Below are 21,692 nucleotides of genomic sequence, written 5' to 3'. Positions count from 1 at the left end.
GCTCTAGTTAGTGACCACAATTGATCAAGATCTGACTTTTTGGCTATGTTGCTCAGACTCTCCGAAAATGCAACCAGACCCGTGTTGGATTCTCAAAATATCACTACATTTGGAGAATCCAACACGCAGCCGTTGACATTTTTGGAAAGTCGGAGCAACATAGCTTTTTGGTGTACCCATGAGGTAGATGATTGCGTTTATTTTGGGGAGAACCATAATTTGGTATCGGTTACTCTACTTTTTTGGTATACCACTTGTATATGGGGTTTTCCCCATCATTAATTTCTCTTACTCCATCAAAAAATTAAGAAGATCTTGACTCTTTATAATGTTTAAACACAAGTGGGCCAAAATATTGATATGAAGTAACCTTTTTAATGAATTTGTACTTCAACTTTTTTTCCAATAACCAAGAGATCCCCAAGGTCCTGTGGGGCATGGTTTGGGCTTGCCCCTCTACTCTTCTCCACTTAAATACCAAGTTTTGTTTCATGCAAGGTTCGAACCCATGATGTATGTGCCCATGTATCACACTTCACAGGCTGCGCTCTTACAACTAGATCAATGCCCTGGGGAGAATGAATTTTTACTTCTACTAAAACAAGATAGGATTCATTCATAAAAGCTTCTCCTTCCCTAGTACATTTCTTAGTGAATACCATACCAACACATAGATTCCCAAAATTCCACAAAAAATTATCTCTTTTATAAAAATGGGCAATTTTTTAGTCAACCCATTGATAGTTTATACTGAAAAAAGGAATGAAACTAATAAGATTGGAATAAGACTCAAGGATTCAGCCAAGTTGAATCCCCATTAAAAGACAGATTCTTTACCAAAATTGAAGCAGATGTGCCACCTAAAAGTGCCACGGTAATTGTCCAAATATGCCCAATTTTGCCTACAACACAGACATAGAATCATGAAAACATTTGCTTGAATAACGAATAAGAAATAGAAAATTTTGTCACAATAGAATGCAACCTACAATTGATGAAATACAACTTACCCAAAAAGAGAAAATGGATACCCTTCATAAACACGGTTACATATGAGGAATGTAAGATTAAAGATCCAAAGCAGAAAAACAAATTTTGTTCTCCCGCATATCTGCAGATACAGAATCATGTAAAAAGACCAGAATCACAAAATTCTTTGGTTATGGAGGACCATTTAGATGGAATGTGAACAATGTTGGCATACACAATACAGAAAATACATCTGTAAGAATGACATTTTACCCATTAAAGTGGGAAAGAGACAGGAGCACAGAATAAACCTCTGCATACAGCACTCCAAATAACATAAACATCTTCTTCATTATGAAAGCCTAAATTTAGCTTTATATATTCAATATAAAAGTAGTGGCATAACCATCTTACATTTTCCGTATCAAGATAAGATATGATAGTCAACTACCTCTCGTGAAAAGCTAAACCCAATCCAACCAAACAAAGTTAACCAGATTCCTGATTTTAGAGAAGTTCCCATAATTTTATCTCCCCCTACTAAAATGAGAATTCACCTTCCTAACAATGTTAAGTTTACCTGAAACCAAAGTTAGATAATCTATTGCATGTTCTGAAGTCACATAAGGCCCACTTGATAAGCTTATGAGCGCTAAGGTTTCCCCAAATTATTTTACAACAGCAAATGCAATTCACATTTTCTTTCATTAACCATTTAAATATTCATCTCAATAATTGGCCAACACCAATGCATATTCGTGGCTGGAGCAAGTAATGGTTTTACAAATTTATAGAGTGTAGCTGCAATGCCACATTCTATACATCATTCAATATCAACATTTGACTTGACCTCCTTTGTACGTACATAAAACTATACCCTCCCTACAAATACTCCATCAAATTAATCCGTATATTGTTAAGCTGATCCACTAAAGAGATATCAGCTAACCTTGACACAGTGAAGCTCTCAAGAAAAAATACTAACACGGCATAACATTCCAGATCATTGAATGCAACAGAACTTCAATGATCACTTCAATAATTAAATCAAGCGACTGGAGCAGTTAACAACAAGAGCACGGACACCCGGAGAGTAGGAAAATACATAGAACTTTATTACCCCTTAACCGCCTGATTAGTACTCTTGTTGTGTCAATTGTCTGAACTAAGAAATTGACCAAACAAGATTTCCTCTAGCGCAGCCTAGTCCTCTTATTTCCTTACCTTCTCTCCAGTTTTTTGTTTTTTATCCCCTTAATTCATGAGGTGGCAAAGTAGTTGGAGGAATTGGGTTTCGGAGAAACTATTCAGCATATATACATATTTCTAGCAACAAATGAAAACATCAGCAGTTAAATTCCAAATATCTTAGAGCAACTGTGTTTGAAACCAAACATGTCATTAATGATCCGTTCATTCTACAAGTCTTAGATACAATAAAACATGCCACTTGTAATGCTCTGACCAAGCCGACAATTAGAATAGAAAAGGTAAGATTGCACACAAGCTACTGCATGATGTTCGAAATTTCATGGCATATTCTTACAAAAGGACTGCAAAAGTAAACAAAAATAAGAAACAACTAAAAAGTTCTATCATACCAACCTTTACTAGGAGAAAATTAGCTGAAGCTATAGACAAGATGTATAAGACGCTGCAGCCAAAACAAAGAGTTACTAACGACCCAGAGCTCCATAATTGAAAAACAAAATACTTTCAACTTCTAAAATAACGAAAGAGCATACCAAGCTCCATGGAGATATGTCAAATAAACCAAAGAAACCATCAGCCAAACAACCGACATTCCCTTTGCTTTTAGACCATATTTTCTACATGAGGTAGCTACTAGAGTGAAGATACCAAACACTAACGTAAGAATCATCAAATTTCCCCGAAAATTTCTCCACTGAGCATCAGATACATCCTAATAACAACCAAATGTTGCAGATTAACAGAGACAGATGCAAATATAATGGTATTGAACCAAAAAAAAAAAGAGAAGGGTTTCATATAAATTGGGTATTGAACAATTTAAGCATACATTGAATCGATGAAAGATCCAACCAGATCGAAGTCCATAAAGTTTGGCGTAATGATCTGCAAATATGTTACAAGTTAAGAAACAACCCTTAAATTAGAAAGCATAAACACATATAGACATGGGTATAGAGAGAAGAAGAATACCGCGGGCAATTTGAAGAGATCGATGAATAATGAAAAGGTAAAATGAAAGGGCATAGACAATGAGAAGAGTAAGCTCCACCGAGCTTGTCATGGCGACTTCACACACTCAACAATGGCGATGAACTTGTTTGTTGTTGAAGTGGAAAACTCATTCACACATTTTGACAAACAGTTAACTGCCTACAAAATTCATATCAAATGACCAAATGGCGTTGAAAGTAGGAACAATGCGGTGTTCAGATGAATTTGATGAGTATTTGGCTCCAGTTAAACTGATATTGACAAAAAAAAAAAAACATTTCTTTTCAGAAATCAAAATAAAAAGAAATTCGATTAACTTGTTACATTTAAATTTAAACTTTATACAAAGCACTAAAAAAAATAACGGATTAACAAGACTATTTAGTATTTACTATACTATTTTTATTAAATGATGTTTAATATTAAATTTTAAAAAATAAGTAATTAATATTAAATAAATAAAATTATTTTTTCGTAAAAAATAAAATATAGATAGATAAAAATGAACATAAATATTATTCTTAGTAGTAATTATTTTCTTGAAAATATATTGAATAAAATCTTCTAAAGATGTTTTACCTTCAACTGATTGGTTTACTTCATTCTTCCAAGGTTGTCTTATTTTGATTGATGTAGTTGATCGGTAGGTCAGGAATTTTGTATATGTTTTAATATTGAGGCGTGTTAGACGTATATGGTGGATTTGTAAGTCAAGTGACATTGTTATCGGTTTGTCGTCGACCTTATGTTTTGTAAAAAGGCCAACACACGAGACCCTTAAACTTGTTTCCTAAATTTCATTTTGACACTTCAACTCAATCTTGTTCCATTTTAACCCTTCAACTCCAATTTTTATGTTCCATTTTGGCACTTCTAAGTGATGTGGCAGAAAGTGTGCATCACACATTCTCTAAGAGAGTGAAAGACAAAAAAAAGTATTTTTTTTAAAAAGAAATAAAAGATTACCCTTCAACTCTATTACTTTTATGTACCATTTAACACAAAAATACTAATTTTATGATTTCTTTATTTCTATATATGTTATCAACTGCAATTTTGCATTTTTAAAAATCGACGATCATCCGTTAATTATTGTAAAAAATTAAAATTGACGGATTATCATTGTTTTTTTTTAATAAAAAAAGTAACAATTTCTTTTTAAGAGTTGTCCTATATTTTTGCGTGAAAAATAACGTACGAAAGTGCGTCGATTTCTTTCTTAAAAAAAATCAATGACAACCCAACAAAGTCTATCGAGTTTCAACATTTTTTGATAGTGTTATTAATTAGCAATGGAACATGAGTTTTTTTTCACTCGTATTTAATTAGTTGAATGAAAAATTAGAAAGCTGATATTTGAGTTAGTCCAAGTAGACTAGATAAGAAAAAAAAAAATGTGATGTTATTTAAATTAACTAATTGTTTTTTTAAAAAAAAAACCAACACACTTTCGCAGATTATTTTTCCACACAATAAAGTACAGAAACTCTAAAAAATATATATATTTTTAAAAAACAATGTTAATCTATTATTTTTTTAACACAATAATGGCATGTGAAGTACACACATCTCACTTTGTTGGTTCTTTGAAAGAAGTGCCAAATGGAACATAAAAATTGGAGTTGAAGGGTTAAAATGGAACAAGGTTGAGTTGGAGTGCCAAAATGAAATTTAAGGGCAAGTTTAAGGGTCTGCATATGTGTTTGGCCTTGTAAAAATATATTTTGTTATTTTTTATGGCCAGTTTGTGGTATGGTCGAACCAAATAATTTGTGGTTTCGAGTCTTGAATTGTGTGATTTCACTCGGTCAAGTAAGACAACCCAATGCCCCGAATATGAGACATGACACCTAGTAGCACTACTGACTACTCATAGAGACGAGTGACCTAACTGAATATGACATAAATCAAACATAAGGCAAGGTGATAATCTGTTGTTGAGGAATTTGGATAGAATTTAACCACGAAAAATTACTTACACTAATAGGTCGAACTTCACTCAATGTAAAATAATCCCAAGCAAAATGGCTTTACCAAATTTCCTCCTATTGAATTGATTTCTGCATAGTTGCAATGACCATATGTGTTGTACATTTTACTCATCTGTCATGGTTGATCAACCATTCACACAGTTTAGCGGCTAAAGACCAAATTGGATTAGTCACGACTCGTGAGACAACATTTGAACCAACACTAGGAGGTGGTTTTGTCTCTACCAAAAATACGACTGTCGAAAAGAGGAAATCAAGGCATGAAACGGAAAGGTCTTTGATTCTTCGCAATGTAAATACACAACACCAAACACCTGCTCAACAAGTCTACTGAAATTTTAATTTCACCACCAATGGAAAAAAAAATCATTAGCAGCATCACAGCATGTTAAGCCTCAGTTTTCTGGAGAACAGTTTAATGAATATTTCCAGTTAGCTCTCACGTTCATTCTCATTTGCCGAAGCAAAGAGAATTTTATCAAAGTGGTTCACTGTACATGTAAAGAAACACACCTATACAAGTGTAGCATTGTTGCTGAACATGTGAAAAGATATGTACGAAACCTATCCTGCATTCCGTGTGGTGCTGTGCGCAACCATGGGCACCAAACAGAAACAATCATTTAGACGGGAAGGCAAGCAGCTGAACGCTGTGTTTACCAGCGGCAAATTCCAGGTGTCTCTGTTCGCAAAATCGAAACCATCTCTTCGTACTTGGAAGCATATACAAATCCCCATAACTGCATGGCACATGATAAATTTGCATATCACATTCCAAGTTAATTTCTCATGTTAAATGCATATTGCACTCTTAAAGGTAAATTCTCATAGAGCTAAGTGCAAACAAACTGCCCTGACAGATACACACATGTACATATAATATATAGAGACACAGACAAGGCAGAACACAAAACCCGCATGCGTGCAAACACATACAGAGATACAGTTGCGAGACTACCTCAACTTCCTTAACTTCAAAGTCTTCATTATGTGCCAAACAAGAATTACCATAAGTTTCTGATGTTGCACTTGAACCTGTTAGCCTGGAAAAGTCAACTACAATTAGTCCTTTCATCCTGTACTCTGTAAACTGAACAGGGCATAGAGGTAGAAGTTTGTTGAGCTGCTATATCCGAGTCAAAGATATCTTTAACAGACTCAATAGAATTTGCTTTCCCCTTGTTTTTAAACAATGGGCAATAGAGGGAATAAGTTGGAATCATAAGATCTGATTCTACAGTAAATATATTAAGACAAAAAGGTGATATTCATGATGATGATGATGATAGTTGTGAACTTGAGTTCATTAAGAAGGAAAAATTTTAAAATCCTGTCATGGCAACCAAAAATGGGACAGAGGAAAAAGGTAACTCCCAAGGGGCCGTGTGGCATTTGATTTTCCTCTTATTTCTCCCTTTGTTGGAGGACATTATGATACTAAGTAGGAAGTAGTCAAAAGCATACATAGATAAATCAATGAAATAAGGATCAAAAGGAAGGCGAAAGAAATCTTACAGATCCCCATCTAAGTAGAGAGCAAAATGGCCACCGCCTCCCAAAGCTAAATACTCCGTGGAACAGACAGTAAAATAGCGATTGACACCTACTTAGGCGACAATGTCAATGTCATGTCATAAGTAATTAATTTGAATTCCAAACAGCTTATGGAAAAACATTATCATAAAAAGCAAAAGGAACTGAATAATCACAGTCAGAAGTAGAAACAGTTCCAATCATGCCAGGATTGGGATACTAGTGATTTCAGAGAGAATAAATGATTAGTTTCTGGAAAATACGAAAATTCTTGATCATTACATCTTTAGTATCCACTAAGAAATCTCTATTTCATAGCTTGTATAGTTATACTACTATCACCAGCTAAAATTTTCAGCATCTTGAGATGGCAGTAAGTCAGGTAAACAATGGATTAAAAATGTTTCAAACCCAAGATTTCCCATAAGAGGACCACTATTTCAAATCTCCTTTTGATCATCAATACCACAAAAAGAAAAAGGATAAGGACATGCTGGACCAGCCCACTCCCGTCCCGATGCATTAAATAAATTTGTTATCAACAAACAAAAACAAAGAATGGGAATTTGATCTCCAAACTTTAGACGTCTGGTACAAGTACAAGGAAAAAAGAGATACCTGTGGGACGAAATATGACAGGTTGGCCAGATACATTTGAGAAAACAAATGAATTATTTGTACCCTGTCAAATACCAAAATCAAATCAAGATGGCAAATGGAAACTCAAAGGCAAAGGTGACGTGTTTTAAGTATTCTGCTCAGAATTACCTGATATTTTCTCTTCGTTGTTGGCTTTAAAGGTGCATCAACTAGCCCACCAAACACAGCACCATTATGGTCCCCCACAACCTATAAGATTTGGACAACATGAGAGAAACACAACTAGAGTCTTGTGCCAGATTTAACAATTTGCAAGTCTCAAGTCTTAATGACTATGTCCACCATTCACAATGATGGAAAAGCAAAGACACCAGACACCGACAGGAATGCTTTTAACTCCAATAATGCAGAGAGATAGAGCACTCGGAGTCTCAGACTCATACCAAAAGAGCAACCAGCAAGAAATCAAAATCAAAAGTGACAAATATACTGCCCTTTGACTTCAACAACGGCACACATCGAACTTCAGAGGCATTTCCATTCCAAGATCTATCATTTTTACTTTTTCAAACCATGACGCCTAACCCAGAAATCTTACAACAACATACCCAATGTAATTCCACGAGTGGAGTCTAGGGAGGGTGGTGTGTACACAGCCTTACCCTTACCTTGTGAAGGTAGAGAGGTTGCTTCCAATACACCCTCGGCTCAAGTAACGACTGACACATACGGAAAAGAAATATCTAACCCTGAAAACTTGAGTTCCAGAAATATCAGAAGGAATAAATTACCATATTATGAGTTTATCAGCACAGAGAAGCATTGCTTAGATCTTGTTATGAAACAACGCCTTGTCTTTTTAGTGAGAGATATATAATCTAACTGACCTACACTTGGTTTCTGAAAATATGATTTGGACTGCAACAGCAGCACTAATAAGTTAGGGCATAAAAATATAGCAAGACTCTGGAATATTTGAACATTTATTAATGAAACAGCTGGATTCTATTCCACATACAAGAAAGCACGGGGATTCTACTCCTTTTTAAGTTCGATACTGATAAAAGGAAAGGAGATTATCTGGTGGTTTCTTCAAGAAGTGAAATACACACACATATCGATAACAAAATATTAATTCTAGTTCATCTAGATTCTAGACCATAAGCAATTAAACAATTGTTCAAAATGTAAATCAAAACTACTCTTTGATGTGTAACTCCTGGAACATAATTCTTAATGAGCAATACATATCTCTTTACAAGTCACCAGTTAATTACCAGCAGACTGATGCCAGGCCAGAGTAGGCTTCTCCTATATAAAGTTGAGAGTGATATTCCATTCCTCCATGTACTGGCAAAATAGAAATTAGAAGTTAAAATCTACTACAAATTGGAAATAGGAGAGGAAATAAGCATAAAGCTGCTCAAAGAGCATTCAAATTTAATACAACTCAGGATCCCTGCCTGTATAACAAGACCCACTTCCTGTCCTGCACAAGCACGGGCAGTGCAGCATAAAGATAAATCCGTGCCTTCTCAGTGAGGAGAACTGAAGGCTCAGAAGTTTCCGGAAGATTGTTCAGAAGAGATTTCTTATTCATATCTTCCAAAGGTATCTGATTATCTCCGGAAACTTTAGAATTACTTCCATCATCAAACACCATCTCAGAGCTGCCCTTCGCCGAACCCTGATTTCTAAAGCCGCCTAGTCTAGCAACTTGGTGAAGAGCTCTGCCGAGGGAATGTTTACCTCTGGAAAGTATACCTTTTCTTCTGCTAGGTTCCCTCATTGTAAGCTCAGGTATTGACTCATCACGATCATCGTGCTTATCATATTTTCCACTAGTGTTAGGCTTACTCTCAGATCCTGTGGTCGACAACAGTGAATATAGGAACGCCGAGAAAGAAGATGTATCAGGACCATCAACTAAATCCTTGGCATCACCCTCTGCATTTGACTCGTGCTTACTTCCATCAGAATCAGATCCATCTTCCTAAACAAATATAAGAAAAACTATTAACATACAATCTGTAGGGAATATCACAAAACCTCTCTGCTGCTTTGCCCTCAGAGTATAATGTATTTCAAATGCCCCAATATTAATGATGTTATCTACACTGCATCTTCAGTAAAAAGGGCAGTGAATACTAAGAAGTGCTTTTGATGTTGCAATCCTATTCATCTCTTGTTCTTCCTCCAAGACTAGACGACCCAACAATTACCTTATTGTGAAAAAATCAAAGGGAGACAAACAAGATAGGATTTGACCTGAATTGAATCCCTCTAAAATCAACAAAAAACATACAAAGTTGGGGGCCCTAGCTAGAAAAGAAACTAGGTTAGACAAAAATTGACAACTTACCAAGATCAGCTAAAGGTCACAGATTATATGCTCATAGGCAATACACTATAATAGTCAACCTAAACCCTTATTTCTGATCAATTCCAAATTGGGGTATTCAAGAGCTTGAAATTATCATCAGAAAATCATACTATAAACCCCAACAAGATCAAATTTTGATTTAGAATAACAAAACAGATACAAATATCATTCCAATTTTCAAGAACTCCCAAACTTACAGGCAAAGGTGGTGGTCTGGGCTTTAGGGGTTTATCAGAAATTGGGTTAAGAATAACAGTAGCAACATCAGATACAAAGTGCGCAGCTTTACTCCTTAAAGAACGGTTCTTCCTCTGCTGCTGCTGCTCCTGCTGCTCCTGCTCCTGATGATTATGAAGAAGATTCTCTTGAAATTGTTGTTGGTTTTCACTACCCATTGCTTCTTAAAGCTTTTAGTAGTATTCTCCTTTATGAATACAACAAATTCCACTAACTTTTTTTGGGTTTGTGATGCTCTAATATGCCATTAATGGTGAAAAAGAGTTGAGAATATACCCATAGAAAAGGAAAGTGGGTGGAATATTAGGAGAAAGTAGAAAAGGAGTGTGTTGGAAGGGACAGTAGTTAGACATGGATAATCATCAAATTCTGCAAAATGCAAAATTGATGTTATATTAATAAACTATTAACAGATTCAAACATAGAGACTTCATGGCCCAATGGATAAGGCGCTGGTCTACGAAACCAGAGATTCTGGGTTCGATCCCCAGTGAAGTCGATGTTTTTTATTTTACTTTTGTCTCTCCAAATTGCACTTCATTTTAAGTTTTTCTTTTTCATTTCTCATCCAGTGTTTGGTGCCCACATTAGAGCTTTAACTAAATTTGAATAGTTCATCTTAAGTTTTTCTTTTTGATTTCTCATCCGGTACCGCATTAGAGCTTCAACTAAATTCGAATCGCACATTGTAGGACCCATTTGAAGTGACGTTTCTAATAGAATTTTCTTCATATCTAAGACTAGGGGTGTCAAATGGGCGGGTTGGTTTGAAATTGGAGATATTAAAATGGATTGATACACAAATTGGGTTCTTGACCCGCCCAAATTTACTTTGGGCTCAAATGGGCTAAAAATCGGGTTGGATCATGACCCGTCCAATTTTACCTCTCAATAATTTTTAACATATTGTTATTTAACTTTTATAACCACAGCTAGGAAACTTGTCCGCGCTTCGCGCGGTATAATTGTAATTTAAAATAATTTTTTTTTATAAATTAAGTAGAAATAAAAAGACAAATTCTTTTTTGATTAGAGCCAAAATTTGTGTTTCCTCTTAAATAAAATAATTAAGAAAAGAAATAATATCTTCACATTAAGTTAACATCAGAGAAAACGATCAATTATTTTTAAAATAAAATAAAATTTGACACAATAATGTTATAACATTTTAAAAAATCAAATTACCAAATTAAGATTTTAATACAATATCATGTTCATTTCTAATTAACTTTAATTCAAACACAATATCATTCATACATGAAGTAATTAACTATTATTTAAAAATCAATCGAAGAACCAAATACACAATATATAAGTATTCACAAATTTTAATCAATTTCATGCAGATAAGGAAATTGTGAATACATTATTTATTGAAAATTCTACTTCTAATAATTTTAAATTTATAATTTAATTTTTTTTTTCAAAAAAACTATAATTGTTAACCTAAGGTAATCTAAGAAGAGAAAAAATAGATCTTGTTTTCCATTTCAATAAAAGAATTCACCTAATTAATTATTTTCTTTAAATTAGGCATAATTCAAAATTTTCTTTTATAGAAGTACAAAAAATAACTCAAAAACCTATATACCAATAACTAATATTTTAAAATAAATAATGAAAAGAAAGTAAAAAGAACAAAGAAGGAAAAAAAGTAATTTAAGGAAAAAATTAATAGCATTCATGATGAAATGATTTAAAATTTGGAAAAATGCAAAATAGATAAACTTCCAAGACAAATTTGTGAGAAATTATTTTATTTTTAAAAAAATTATAAGAAAAAATGTATTTTTTTTATAAAGTTAAATAAATATTTGAATTAAGAAGAGTGTCATCATTTTCTATTTTTAACTTTATTAGTATTTGATAAGGGTATAATCGTATAGATCTTTAGCAGAAGAGATGATCTAATTTAATTATAAAATATAAAATCGAATTACATTAATAAATATTAATATATTTGTTACAAAGATTATAATAACTAATTCTTATAATAAATAAATAACAGAAAGTTAAAAAAAAATTAAAAAAAGAAGTCATTTAAGGAAATGATATAATGACATTAATTATCAAATTAAGGTAAGAAAGTAAGAAAATTAATATGATTGTTGATGAACAAAATTAAATATGGTTACCTTTGATATTTTTGTCTTTTAGTCTTTAAAATTTAAAAATGTCAACAACATTAATATTAATTAATATATATATATTCATTATTTCTAAGAATATAAAGTATAATTAAAGATAAATAATAAAAAAATAAAACAAACATTAATTAAAGGTGATACATAAGAAAAAACAGGGAAAAAAAATAAAATTTACAAAAAAGGGATTTAGAAGAATAAAAAATTGAACGAAATAATATGAGCACTAATTTAGAATCCATTCAAATCACAAAAAAAAACATTAATTAAAGATACGTAAGGAAAAATGAAACAAAAAAATTATAGAAAAAATTTAAAAAAAGAACGGAAGAATAATATATATATTCATTATTTCTAAGAATATAAAGTATAATTAAAGATTAAAAAAAACATTAATTAAAGGTGGTAAATAAGGAAAAAAAAATGGAAAAAATAAATAATAAAACAAACATTAATTAAAGATATATAAGGAAAAATGAAACAAAAAAAATAAAAAAAAGAACGGAAGAAGAATAAAAATGGAAAGTAATAATGTGAGAACTAATTTAGGATCCTTTCAAATGGTAATTGACAACATATATTTCTCCTTATGCTTTTCCTAATTTAATAATTAAACCAATTCTTTCTTTAAATAATTTTTCTTATCACTCATCAGTTTTTCTATAAGTTTTTCAACCAATATGATTTAATTTTTGTTTCACAATACAAATTTTCTTGTAGAAAACATTATAGTGCAATATCCTGTTAATTTTTTTTTTTTATGAAGAGAACTTTTGTTACATGACTTTTCTTCTTATATCAATATCTTGAAGATTCATGAGATATTATCTCTTTCTCTTTTCATAAAGAAATCATATTCTATCATCATCAAGAAGTGACATAGTTAAGGTGTCCATTTTTATTGATTTTAATACTTAATTTTTTTGTTTTGTAGGCTAAATATAAATAATTTTGAGAATTTCTTTTTATGTGTATATATATTTGTAATTGTACAATGATTTTGAATCGTAAGATTCTTAACCTATTTTAGATTCTAATAACTTTTAAAATATTCCTAATAATTTTATTTTTGCGTTTTTTTTGTTCTGATTTTTAATATATTTTTTTTTAATCTGAAGCTTTAAACACATAATTATATGCTCAGTTATTATTAATAAATTTGATTACTTTTTTTTTTAAAAAAAGAAAAGAATATGGTGCAATTTGTAGTTAGTCAATCATATAGAATATCATACTAAATAGGATATTAGATTAACTCTTGCATAAAATTAATTCCAATTTTCATATATCTAACGCTTACCGTCAATGATTTGACTATTATTTTACGCTAAAGCCGACGAAATATTGTCCATTCTGAGATATCTTCTCTTCATCTCTAAATTTCCTTACGAGGAGCTTTGTTGTTTCTGTTTTTCTTTTTCCATAGCTTGTCATCCTTCTTCCCTTAATGACTTTTTTTTAAAATTTATTTGGTACGTTATTGAATTTTTTTTTCTCTTTGATGCGTGCATGTTCAATGAAACTTGTTTGATGTTTCTGAAAAGTTAAAAAGTAAAGAGGAAGAAAAAAAAATCAAAACAAAGAAGATGCTTGAAACACAATCATAAAAAGGAATAAAAATTGAGAAAGGAGCTAATCAAACCATGAATTTGTTTACTACTCCGTCAATAATGAACACATCAATATTAGTTGGTGAATGACTTTTACCATATTTTTGAAATGATTTGTGATTATCTACTCTATTTTAAATATCAGAGAAAACTCTTGATATTCTCTCATATAGGTTATCAACAATTATTTATTTCTTTTTTAATTTCTAATATTTATGTGCTACAGTTATGGGTATTAAAAACAACATAACTGTCACTAATATATTTAACGTATTTGTTTCTTTATCTTATTCAATAATTTTTATAATGAGAAAAATAAATAAATAGGAATACTGGCCATAGAAAGGTGCCACATATGATTGCTTACATTCAACATTATATATATATATATATTTCTATTATCTAGAAAGGTGAAGACGACCAAGGACGACCAAGGGCAAATTCGTAAATAAGCAAAATGTACAACTTAATAGCAATTGTACTTCGTGCATAGAAAGTACTAAAATTCCAGAAAAAACACCCAAATTCTAGCATATTCCTAAGGCCACGTGGCTATCCACACATTGGAAGAATAAAACAAAACACACGAACTTCTATAAATGTAGGGCCCATTATTGACTTCAAAAGTTTTCTTACTTTTTTTTAATATACTAATAAGTTTATAACATTAAAAAATCATATAGAGTACTTTTTTTCTTTTTCTTAAAGTAGTGTAACATTCAATCTACTCAAGTGTTGTATTTTGTTATTCCTTCTTAAATTCATAAATAATTTATATTCATCATATTTACGAAAATAATTAATTTCATATAAAGGTTATTATATACTTCCTCTGTCCCAATTTATATGACTTACTTTCCTTTTTAGTCAGTCTAAAAAAGAATGACACATTTCTATATTAAGTAACAATTTTACTATAAAATGTCTGTTTTACCCTTAATAAAATGATTTACAGCCACACAAATTTATATCATTCATTTTGGACCACAAGTTTTAAAAGTCTTCCTTTCTTTCTTAAACTCCGTGCGGAGCAAACTACATCACATAAAATGGAACGGAGGGAGTATATAAATATATACACTAGACACAACATTCCGTATTAGCAAAAACATAATATTATATATCTTTTAAATTTTTAAGTTGTTAATTATTATGATTTACAATATTATTTACGTCAATTTCATTATATATATATATATACTGATCGAATTTTTGACTTACAAATACAAATATTTTCATTGAAATTTCATTAGTTAATTGATTGTTCAGTGTAATTTTTCTTTCGTATACAATTAATTGAAACTAATTGAATATAACACATTAATGGGTTAAAAGGAAAAGATTAATGGATAGTGCCTTAGTTTTAAAAAATCAATATTTTTTCCATACACTACTTAGTTTTTAAAAATCAATATTCTTTCCATACACTACTTTATTTACCCTATAATAATATAAGAATTTTTCAAAGTAGAATTCAAAACTAAAAAGGGTCACAATTCCTTTTCACATTTAAACTCCAAATCATTTTTATTTTTTGGTATTTCTCCAAAATGTTTAATAAAATAATTTTAAATTATAAAAATTTACCATAATATGCATTAAATATAGGAAATTGTGAGACCAACATAAAATTTAGATGGTTCGAAAAGTTAAAAATATGTGCATTCACACACTCCAAATTAAAACTTTTTAGATGAATTTAAGAAAAGTAGACAAATTGTCATGAAAGCTTCAATCATTATAATAAAATGGTGAAAATTATGTCAAATCGCATGTTCAAATTAAATCAACTTTAACCTATATTTTTGAGTCACAAGCTTCCAAAAACAGTTTTCAAAGTTATACAATATCAATCATTAATCATGTTCTTGAACAAATTTAATCTAAAAAATATACATCATAAAAGAAATTGAAATAAAATACCATTTTTAATATATTATTACCTCACATTAATAGAATTAATTAAGAATTATAAAAATTGAAAGTGAATGAAGACATGAATATATATTAAAATCTCTAATAAAGAAGACAATTATGGAGGGAGGTGAAAAATTGATTGAATTGAATAAATATTTTTTTAATTATAAAAAATTAAATAAGTAAATAAATTTTTCTCCCATCTTTTAAGATATGCAAAATTAAATAATGAAAGTTATGAATATGAAAGATTAGATAGTTATGAGTATTTTATTAATATAATTAAGACTATATCATTTATAAATATGTAGAGGTGTGAGTTATAAAGATGAATTTCTTATATTAATTAATTGTAAAAATAAAAATAAAAATAAAAAAGGAGAAAAAAGAGAGATAAAAATAACTTTGCTTATATCTGATTTTATAGATATATATATATAAATAACATTTACATTTGTAATATTTTAATTACAATAATATTTATAAATGTTTTAAATTAAAAAAGAAAGAAAAAAAGAAGGAATCTTGAAAAGATAAAAGATAGTAGTATAATATAATGAGTGAGAAAGAGAAAATGTAAGTGTAGTTATTTTCAGAAAATTTTAAAAGCATAATTATTTTGGAAAAAAAAACGGAAAATAAAGAATGAGAAAGAGAAATCTTAGGAAGATATAAATAGTGTAGTAATAATGAGGAAAGAGAAAAGTTAAGTGTACCTATTTTTCTGATTTTTTTTTTTAAAGAACAAATTAAGGGGAAAAAATTGACAAAAAATATAAATGGCAATCCTAGCCAAAGAGAGGTGCCACATCACATAGATTTTTATCATCCACTTTATAATGTCTCTTAAATATTTAAGTTGTTCATTATTGTGATTTATAGTAATTTTTTATGTCAGTTTCAAATAATTCATGTTACTTTCTCTGTCCTAATTTATGAGACATTAATAGAATTTTGAAAGTCAACCAAATTTATTATATGTTTTTAAAATATCTTAAATTGTTAATTATTGTGATTTATAGTTTTTACATCATTTCAAATAATATATGTTATTTTGTGTGTCTTCGTTTACGTGTCACTGTTAGAATTTTGAGAGTCAACCTAATTTTTTTATATGTCATCTAAATATTGTAAATTTCTAATTATTGTGATTTATACATATTTTAAATAATTTTAAATATATAAAAGATTTTTTAAAAAGTAAGACAAATTAATTAAGACGAAGAAAATATAAATTTGATATGAATTCTAGAAAAAACTATTAACTCTATATCATTCTACACGAGAAAGAATATAAAGAAAATAGTGTGTCATACTAATTACTAATCATTTTTCTGTTATTATTTAAGATAAATTACACGTTGAACTTCATGTAATAATGAGATGCGCTTCTTAATTCTAATTTTTACTTGTGAACAGTAAATTAAAAATATAGGCATTTAAGAAAATAACATATAACAATTTAATATAAAAATAAATTATTTTTAAAATCTATAAATTTATATCAGTATGCAATAGTAAAAAGAAAATTAAATTTTAAATCATGAGTATTACCAAAATAACAAATATTCCCATAATTAATACCGACAATACCTGAAATTTGTTTTTGAATTAATCTACATTATTACATTATTTTATTTATGCAAAGAGTTTGATTGGGGAAAAAAATATTGATCAAATTCGATTTAATATTTTTGTCAACAAATTTATTCTTTAAAAAAAAAAAAAAATAGTAAACACTTAAAATTTCTCTATGAAGAATTGATATTAAATTTGTAGTAATTATATATATATATATATATTTTTTATTTTTATTTTATTACTATATCTTCTTCTCTTACTATATAAGTGGTGGTTCCTCACTACTATCAAACCAATCAAAAAATGCCACGTGGGCCTAATTAATATTTCTTTCTTTTATGTAATATTTTCTATTTCTACTTTCTATTTCTTTCTATTAATATTTCTTTCTTTATATAATATTTTCTATTTCTACTTTCTATTTACTTCTTACTTATATATCTTCTTATCTCTTACTATTAAGTGGTGGTTCCTCATTACTACCAAACCAATCAAAAAATGCCACGTGGGCCTAATTAATATTTCTTTCTTTTATGTAATATTTTCTATTTCTTTCTATTAATATTTCTTTCTTTTATATAATATTTTCTATTTCTACTTTCTATTTACTTCTTACTTATATATATATATATATATATATATATATATATATATATATTATTATTATTATTATTATTATTATATATCTTCTTCTTCTCTTACTATATAAGTGGTGGTTCCTCACTACTACCAAACCAATCAAAAAATGCCACGTGGGGCTAATTAATATTTCTTTCTTTTATGTAATATTTTCTATTTCTACTTTCTATTTTTTCTATTAATATTTCTTTCTTTTATATAATATTTTCTATTTCTACTTTCTATTCTTTCTAATATATTCTATTTTCTATTCTACTTCTATCTATTTTATTATTATTTTTACTTGCACTATCAACTTACTAAATATCATCATCATACTTCATACTATATATATATACAGATATATTTTCATCATACTATATAAGTGGTGGTTCCCTTGGACTACCAAGGGTATTCCCGTCATTTCCTTCCTTAAAAGAGCTCCTATCATACTATATAAGTCGTGGTTCCCTTGGACTACCAACTTACTATATATCATCATCATACTTCATACTATATATATATATTTTTTTTTTTCATCATACTTTATAAGTGGTGGTTCCCTTGGACTACCAAGGGTATTCCCGTCATTTCCTTCCTTAAAAGAGCTCCTACCAATACTACCAAACATATCAAAAATGGCCACGTAGGGCTAATTAATATTTCTTTCTTTTAGCACTTTTTTCATCATACTATATAAGTGGTGGTTACCTTGGACTACCAAGGGTATTCCCGTCATTTCCTTCCTTAAAGAGCTCCGACCAATACTACCAAACCTATCAAAAATGGCCACGTAGGGCTAATTAATATTTCTTTCTTTTAGCACTTTTTTTTTTGCTCTCAAATGCTACCAAACCAATCAAAAATGGCCACGTAGGGCTAATTATATTTCTTTCTTTTAGCACTTTTTTTTTGCTCTCAAATACTACCAAATTAATCAAAAATGACCACGTAGGGCTAATTAATATTGCCCGTGCCTTGCACGGGCACCCTTATCTAGTATATATTATATTACTATATATTAGAAGAAGTCTAGGATTTACTACCATTGTCCCAATTAAATCATTACAAATGTCCAATACTTACTATATAAAATATATAAGTGGGCCCCACTCCTTCCACTTAAATAATATTTTTCAACCTTATCATGGTAAAAGTTGAATTTATTATCCTTTCATTTAATTTTATATGATATTATTTTTTTCTATAAAATCATTATATATGTTTTAATAATTTAAATTTCAAAAACATTATAATTTAACTTTAAAGATTTTATTTTATCAAAATCTTGTACATTGAAATATATAGTTATGAATTTAAAATATTTTTAAAAATCATATAAAAATTTCAATAACTTCTCAAATTCCATAATGTAACACTTAAATACTACATATTATATATTAATTACTATACTATAAATGACTTAAATACTCCATATTATCTATTACAATAATTAACAATTATTTGACACTTTAAATTCTATCAATGCCATATAAATTAGGATAAAAAACCTAACATATAATATTTAAATATATTTAAAAATAATATAAGTAATACCATACATTACAATAATTAACAACTTAATTATTTTAAAACTTATATAAAAATTTAATTGAGTCTCTAAATTCTATTGGTACCACATAAAATAGATTATATAATAAACATATATTGTTTGAAATTGACGAAAAAGAAACAATAAATTACAATAATTAATAAAAAAATAGTCCACTCCAAAAAATCTATCAATTAACAACATATATTGTTTGAAATTAACGAAAAAGAAACTATAAATTACAATAATTAACAAATAAATCTCTCGACTCCAACAAATCTATCAATTAATGCCACATAAATTGGGACATGGAAAAATACATATAGTATTAAAAAATTAGGTTCAAAATGTACTAAAAAATACAATAATTAACAACTTAATATATTAAAGAGACATAAAAAAGGGTTAATATTTAAAATTCTGCATGTGCCACATAAATTAGAACAAATAGAGTAATAAATATTACTTTCAAAATTATGTTAAAAAAAAGTACTACAAATCACAATAGCTAACAATTTAAAATATTTTTAAAATCATATAAAAATTTCAATAACTTCTCAAATTCCATAATATGACATAAATTTTAAAAAAAAGTGTTATAAATCATAATAAATAGTACAATATTTAAACTACTTTAAAAGCATTATAAATTGTAATAAATAATACAACAATTTAAATTACTTAAAATTTAACGACTTAAAAATATTTTTTTAAATGTATTAAAATTTTGGTTAATTGTCAAAACTTTACATGTGCCACATAAATTGGGACATGGACAGTCACACATATTTTTTTAAAAAAATTACATTAAAAGTATTCTATCAATTAACAACATATATTGTTTGAAATTGACGAAAAAGAAACTATAAATTACAATAATTAACAAAATAAATCTCTCGACTCCAACAAATCTATCAATTAATGCCACATAAATTGGGACATGGCAAATAACAGATATTATTAAAAAATTAGGTTCAAAATGTACTATAAAATACAATAATTAACAACTTAATATATTAAAGAGACATATAAAAAATGGTTAATATTTGAAATTCTGCATGTGCCACATAAATTAGAACAAATAGAGTAATAAATATTATTTTCAAAATTATGTAAAAAAAAAGTACTACAAATCACAATAGCTAACAATTTAAAATATTTTTAAAATCATATAAAAATTTCAATAACTTCTCAAATTCCATAATATAACACTTAAATACTACATATTATATATTAATTATACTATACTATAAATGACTTAAATACTCCATATTATCTATTACAATAATTAACAATTATTTGACACTTTAAATTCTATCAATGCCATATAAATTAGGATAAAAAACCTAACATATAATATTTAAATATATTTAAAAATACTATAAGTAATACTATACATTACAATAATTAACAGCTTAATTATTTAAAACTTATATACAAAATTTAATTGACTCTCTAAATTCTATTGGTACCACATAAAATGGATTATATGATAAACATATATTGTTTGAAATTGACGAAAAAGAAACAATAAATTACAATAATTAATAAAAAAAATAGTCGACGAAATTGACGAAAAACAAATTATAAATTACAATAATTAACAAAATAAATCTCTCGACTCCAACAAATCTATCAATTAATGCCACATAAATTGGGACATGGCAAATAACATATATTATTAAAAAATTAGGTTCAAAATGTACTATAAAATACAATAATTAACAACTTAATATATTAAAGAGACATATAAAAAAGGGTTAATATTTGAAATTCTGCATCTGCCACATAAATTAGAACAAATAGATTAATAAATATTATTTTCAAAATTATGTTAAAAAAAGTACTACAAATCACAATAGCTAACAATTTAAAATATTTTTAAAATCATATAAAAATTTCAATAACTTCTCAAATTCCATAATATGACATAAATTTTAAAAAAAAGTGTTATAAATCATAATAAAATAGTACAATATAACTAAAAAGTATAAATTGTAATAAAAATACAACAATTTAAAATTACTTAAAAATTTTAACGACAAAAAAAAATTAAAATTTGGTTAATAAACTTTACATGTGCCACATAAATTGGGACGGAGAGTACACATAAAAAAATTACATTAAAAGTATTCTACAAAACAAAAAAAATTGAAAAAATAAATTACAATAATATAACAAAATAAATCTCTCGACTCCAACAAATCTATCAATTAATGCCACATAAAACATGGCAAATAACATATATTATTAAAAAATTAGGTTCAAAATGTACAATAAAATACAATAATTAACAACTTAATATATTAAAGAGACATATAAAAAATGCTTAATATTTAAAATTCTGCGTGT

General features: G+C 28.3%; 2 protein-coding genes and 1 non-coding gene across 3 annotated transcripts; 1 reads left to right on the top strand and 2 right to left on the bottom strand.

The window, feature by feature from the left end:
* Positions 1-817: 817 nt before the first annotated feature.
* Positions 818-3,411, bottom strand: LOC125825792 (membrane-bound O-acyltransferase GUP1-like). The gene is made up of 6 exons (XM_049505078.1): positions 3,154-3,411; positions 3,011-3,066; positions 2,715-2,893; positions 2,575-2,623; positions 1,011-1,111; positions 818-902 (listed from the first exon to the last, which is right to left on the bottom strand). Exons 1-6 carry the CDS (start codon positions 3,242-3,244, stop codon positions 818-820), a joined length of 561 nt encoding a protein of 186 aa, XP_049361035.1. The 5' UTR covers positions 3,245-3,411.
* Positions 3,412-5,583: 2,172 nt separating this feature from the next.
* Positions 5,584-10,228, bottom strand: LOC125825791 (uncharacterized). Its single transcript, XM_049505076.1, has 8 exons — positions 9,879-10,228; positions 8,762-9,291; positions 8,576-8,648; positions 7,467-7,547; positions 7,317-7,380; positions 6,681-6,768; positions 6,124-6,208; positions 5,584-5,905 (listed from the first exon to the last, which is right to left on the bottom strand). The coding sequence occupies exons 1-8, from the start codon at positions 10,074-10,076 to the stop codon at positions 5,822-5,824; spliced, it is 1,203 nt and encodes a 400-aa protein (XP_049361033.1). The 5' UTR covers positions 10,077-10,228; the 3' UTR covers positions 5,584-5,821.
* Positions 10,229-10,344: 116 nt separating this feature from the next.
* Positions 10,345-10,417, top strand: TRNAR-ACG (transfer RNA arginine (anticodon ACG)). The gene has a single exon. It is a non-coding gene; the product is annotated as a tRNA-Arg (tRNA).
* Positions 10,418-21,692: the final 11,275 nt, after the last annotated feature.

Source organism: Solanum verrucosum, unplaced genomic scaffold, assembly GCF_900185275.1.
Source record: "Solanum verrucosum unplaced genomic scaffold, falcon-dt-bn FXZP01000477.1, whole genome shotgun sequence".
NCBI lineage: Eukaryota > Viridiplantae > Streptophyta > Magnoliopsida > Solanales > Solanaceae > Solanum > Solanum verrucosum.
This window is presented reverse-complemented; position numbering and strand designations above follow the sequence as displayed.

Coding starts and splice junctions, on each gene's coding strand:
- LOC125825792 (XM_049505078.1), bottom strand. CDS start 3,244: ATGACAAGCTCGGTGGAGCTTACTCTTCTCATTGTCTATGCCCTTTCA. Junction 2,894..3,010: donor GGATCTTTCATCGATTCAAT/GTATGCTTAAAT, acceptor GGTTGTTATTAG/GATGTATCTGATGCTCAGTG. Junction 1,112..2,574: donor CTAATTTTCTCCTAGTAAAG/GTTGGTATGATA, acceptor CTGTATCTGCAG/ATATGCGGGAGAACAAAATT.
- LOC125825791 (XM_049505076.1), bottom strand. CDS start 10,076: ATGGGTAGTGAAAACCAACAACAATTTCAAGAGAATCTTCTTCATAAT. Junction 8,649..8,761: donor AAGTGGGTCTTGTTATACAG/GCAGGGATCCTG, acceptor CTATTTTGCCAG/TACATGGAGGAATGGAATAT. Junction 7,548..8,575: donor GGCCTGGCATCAGTCTGCTG/GTAATTAACTGG, acceptor CAAATCTTATAG/GTTGTGGGGGACCATAATGG.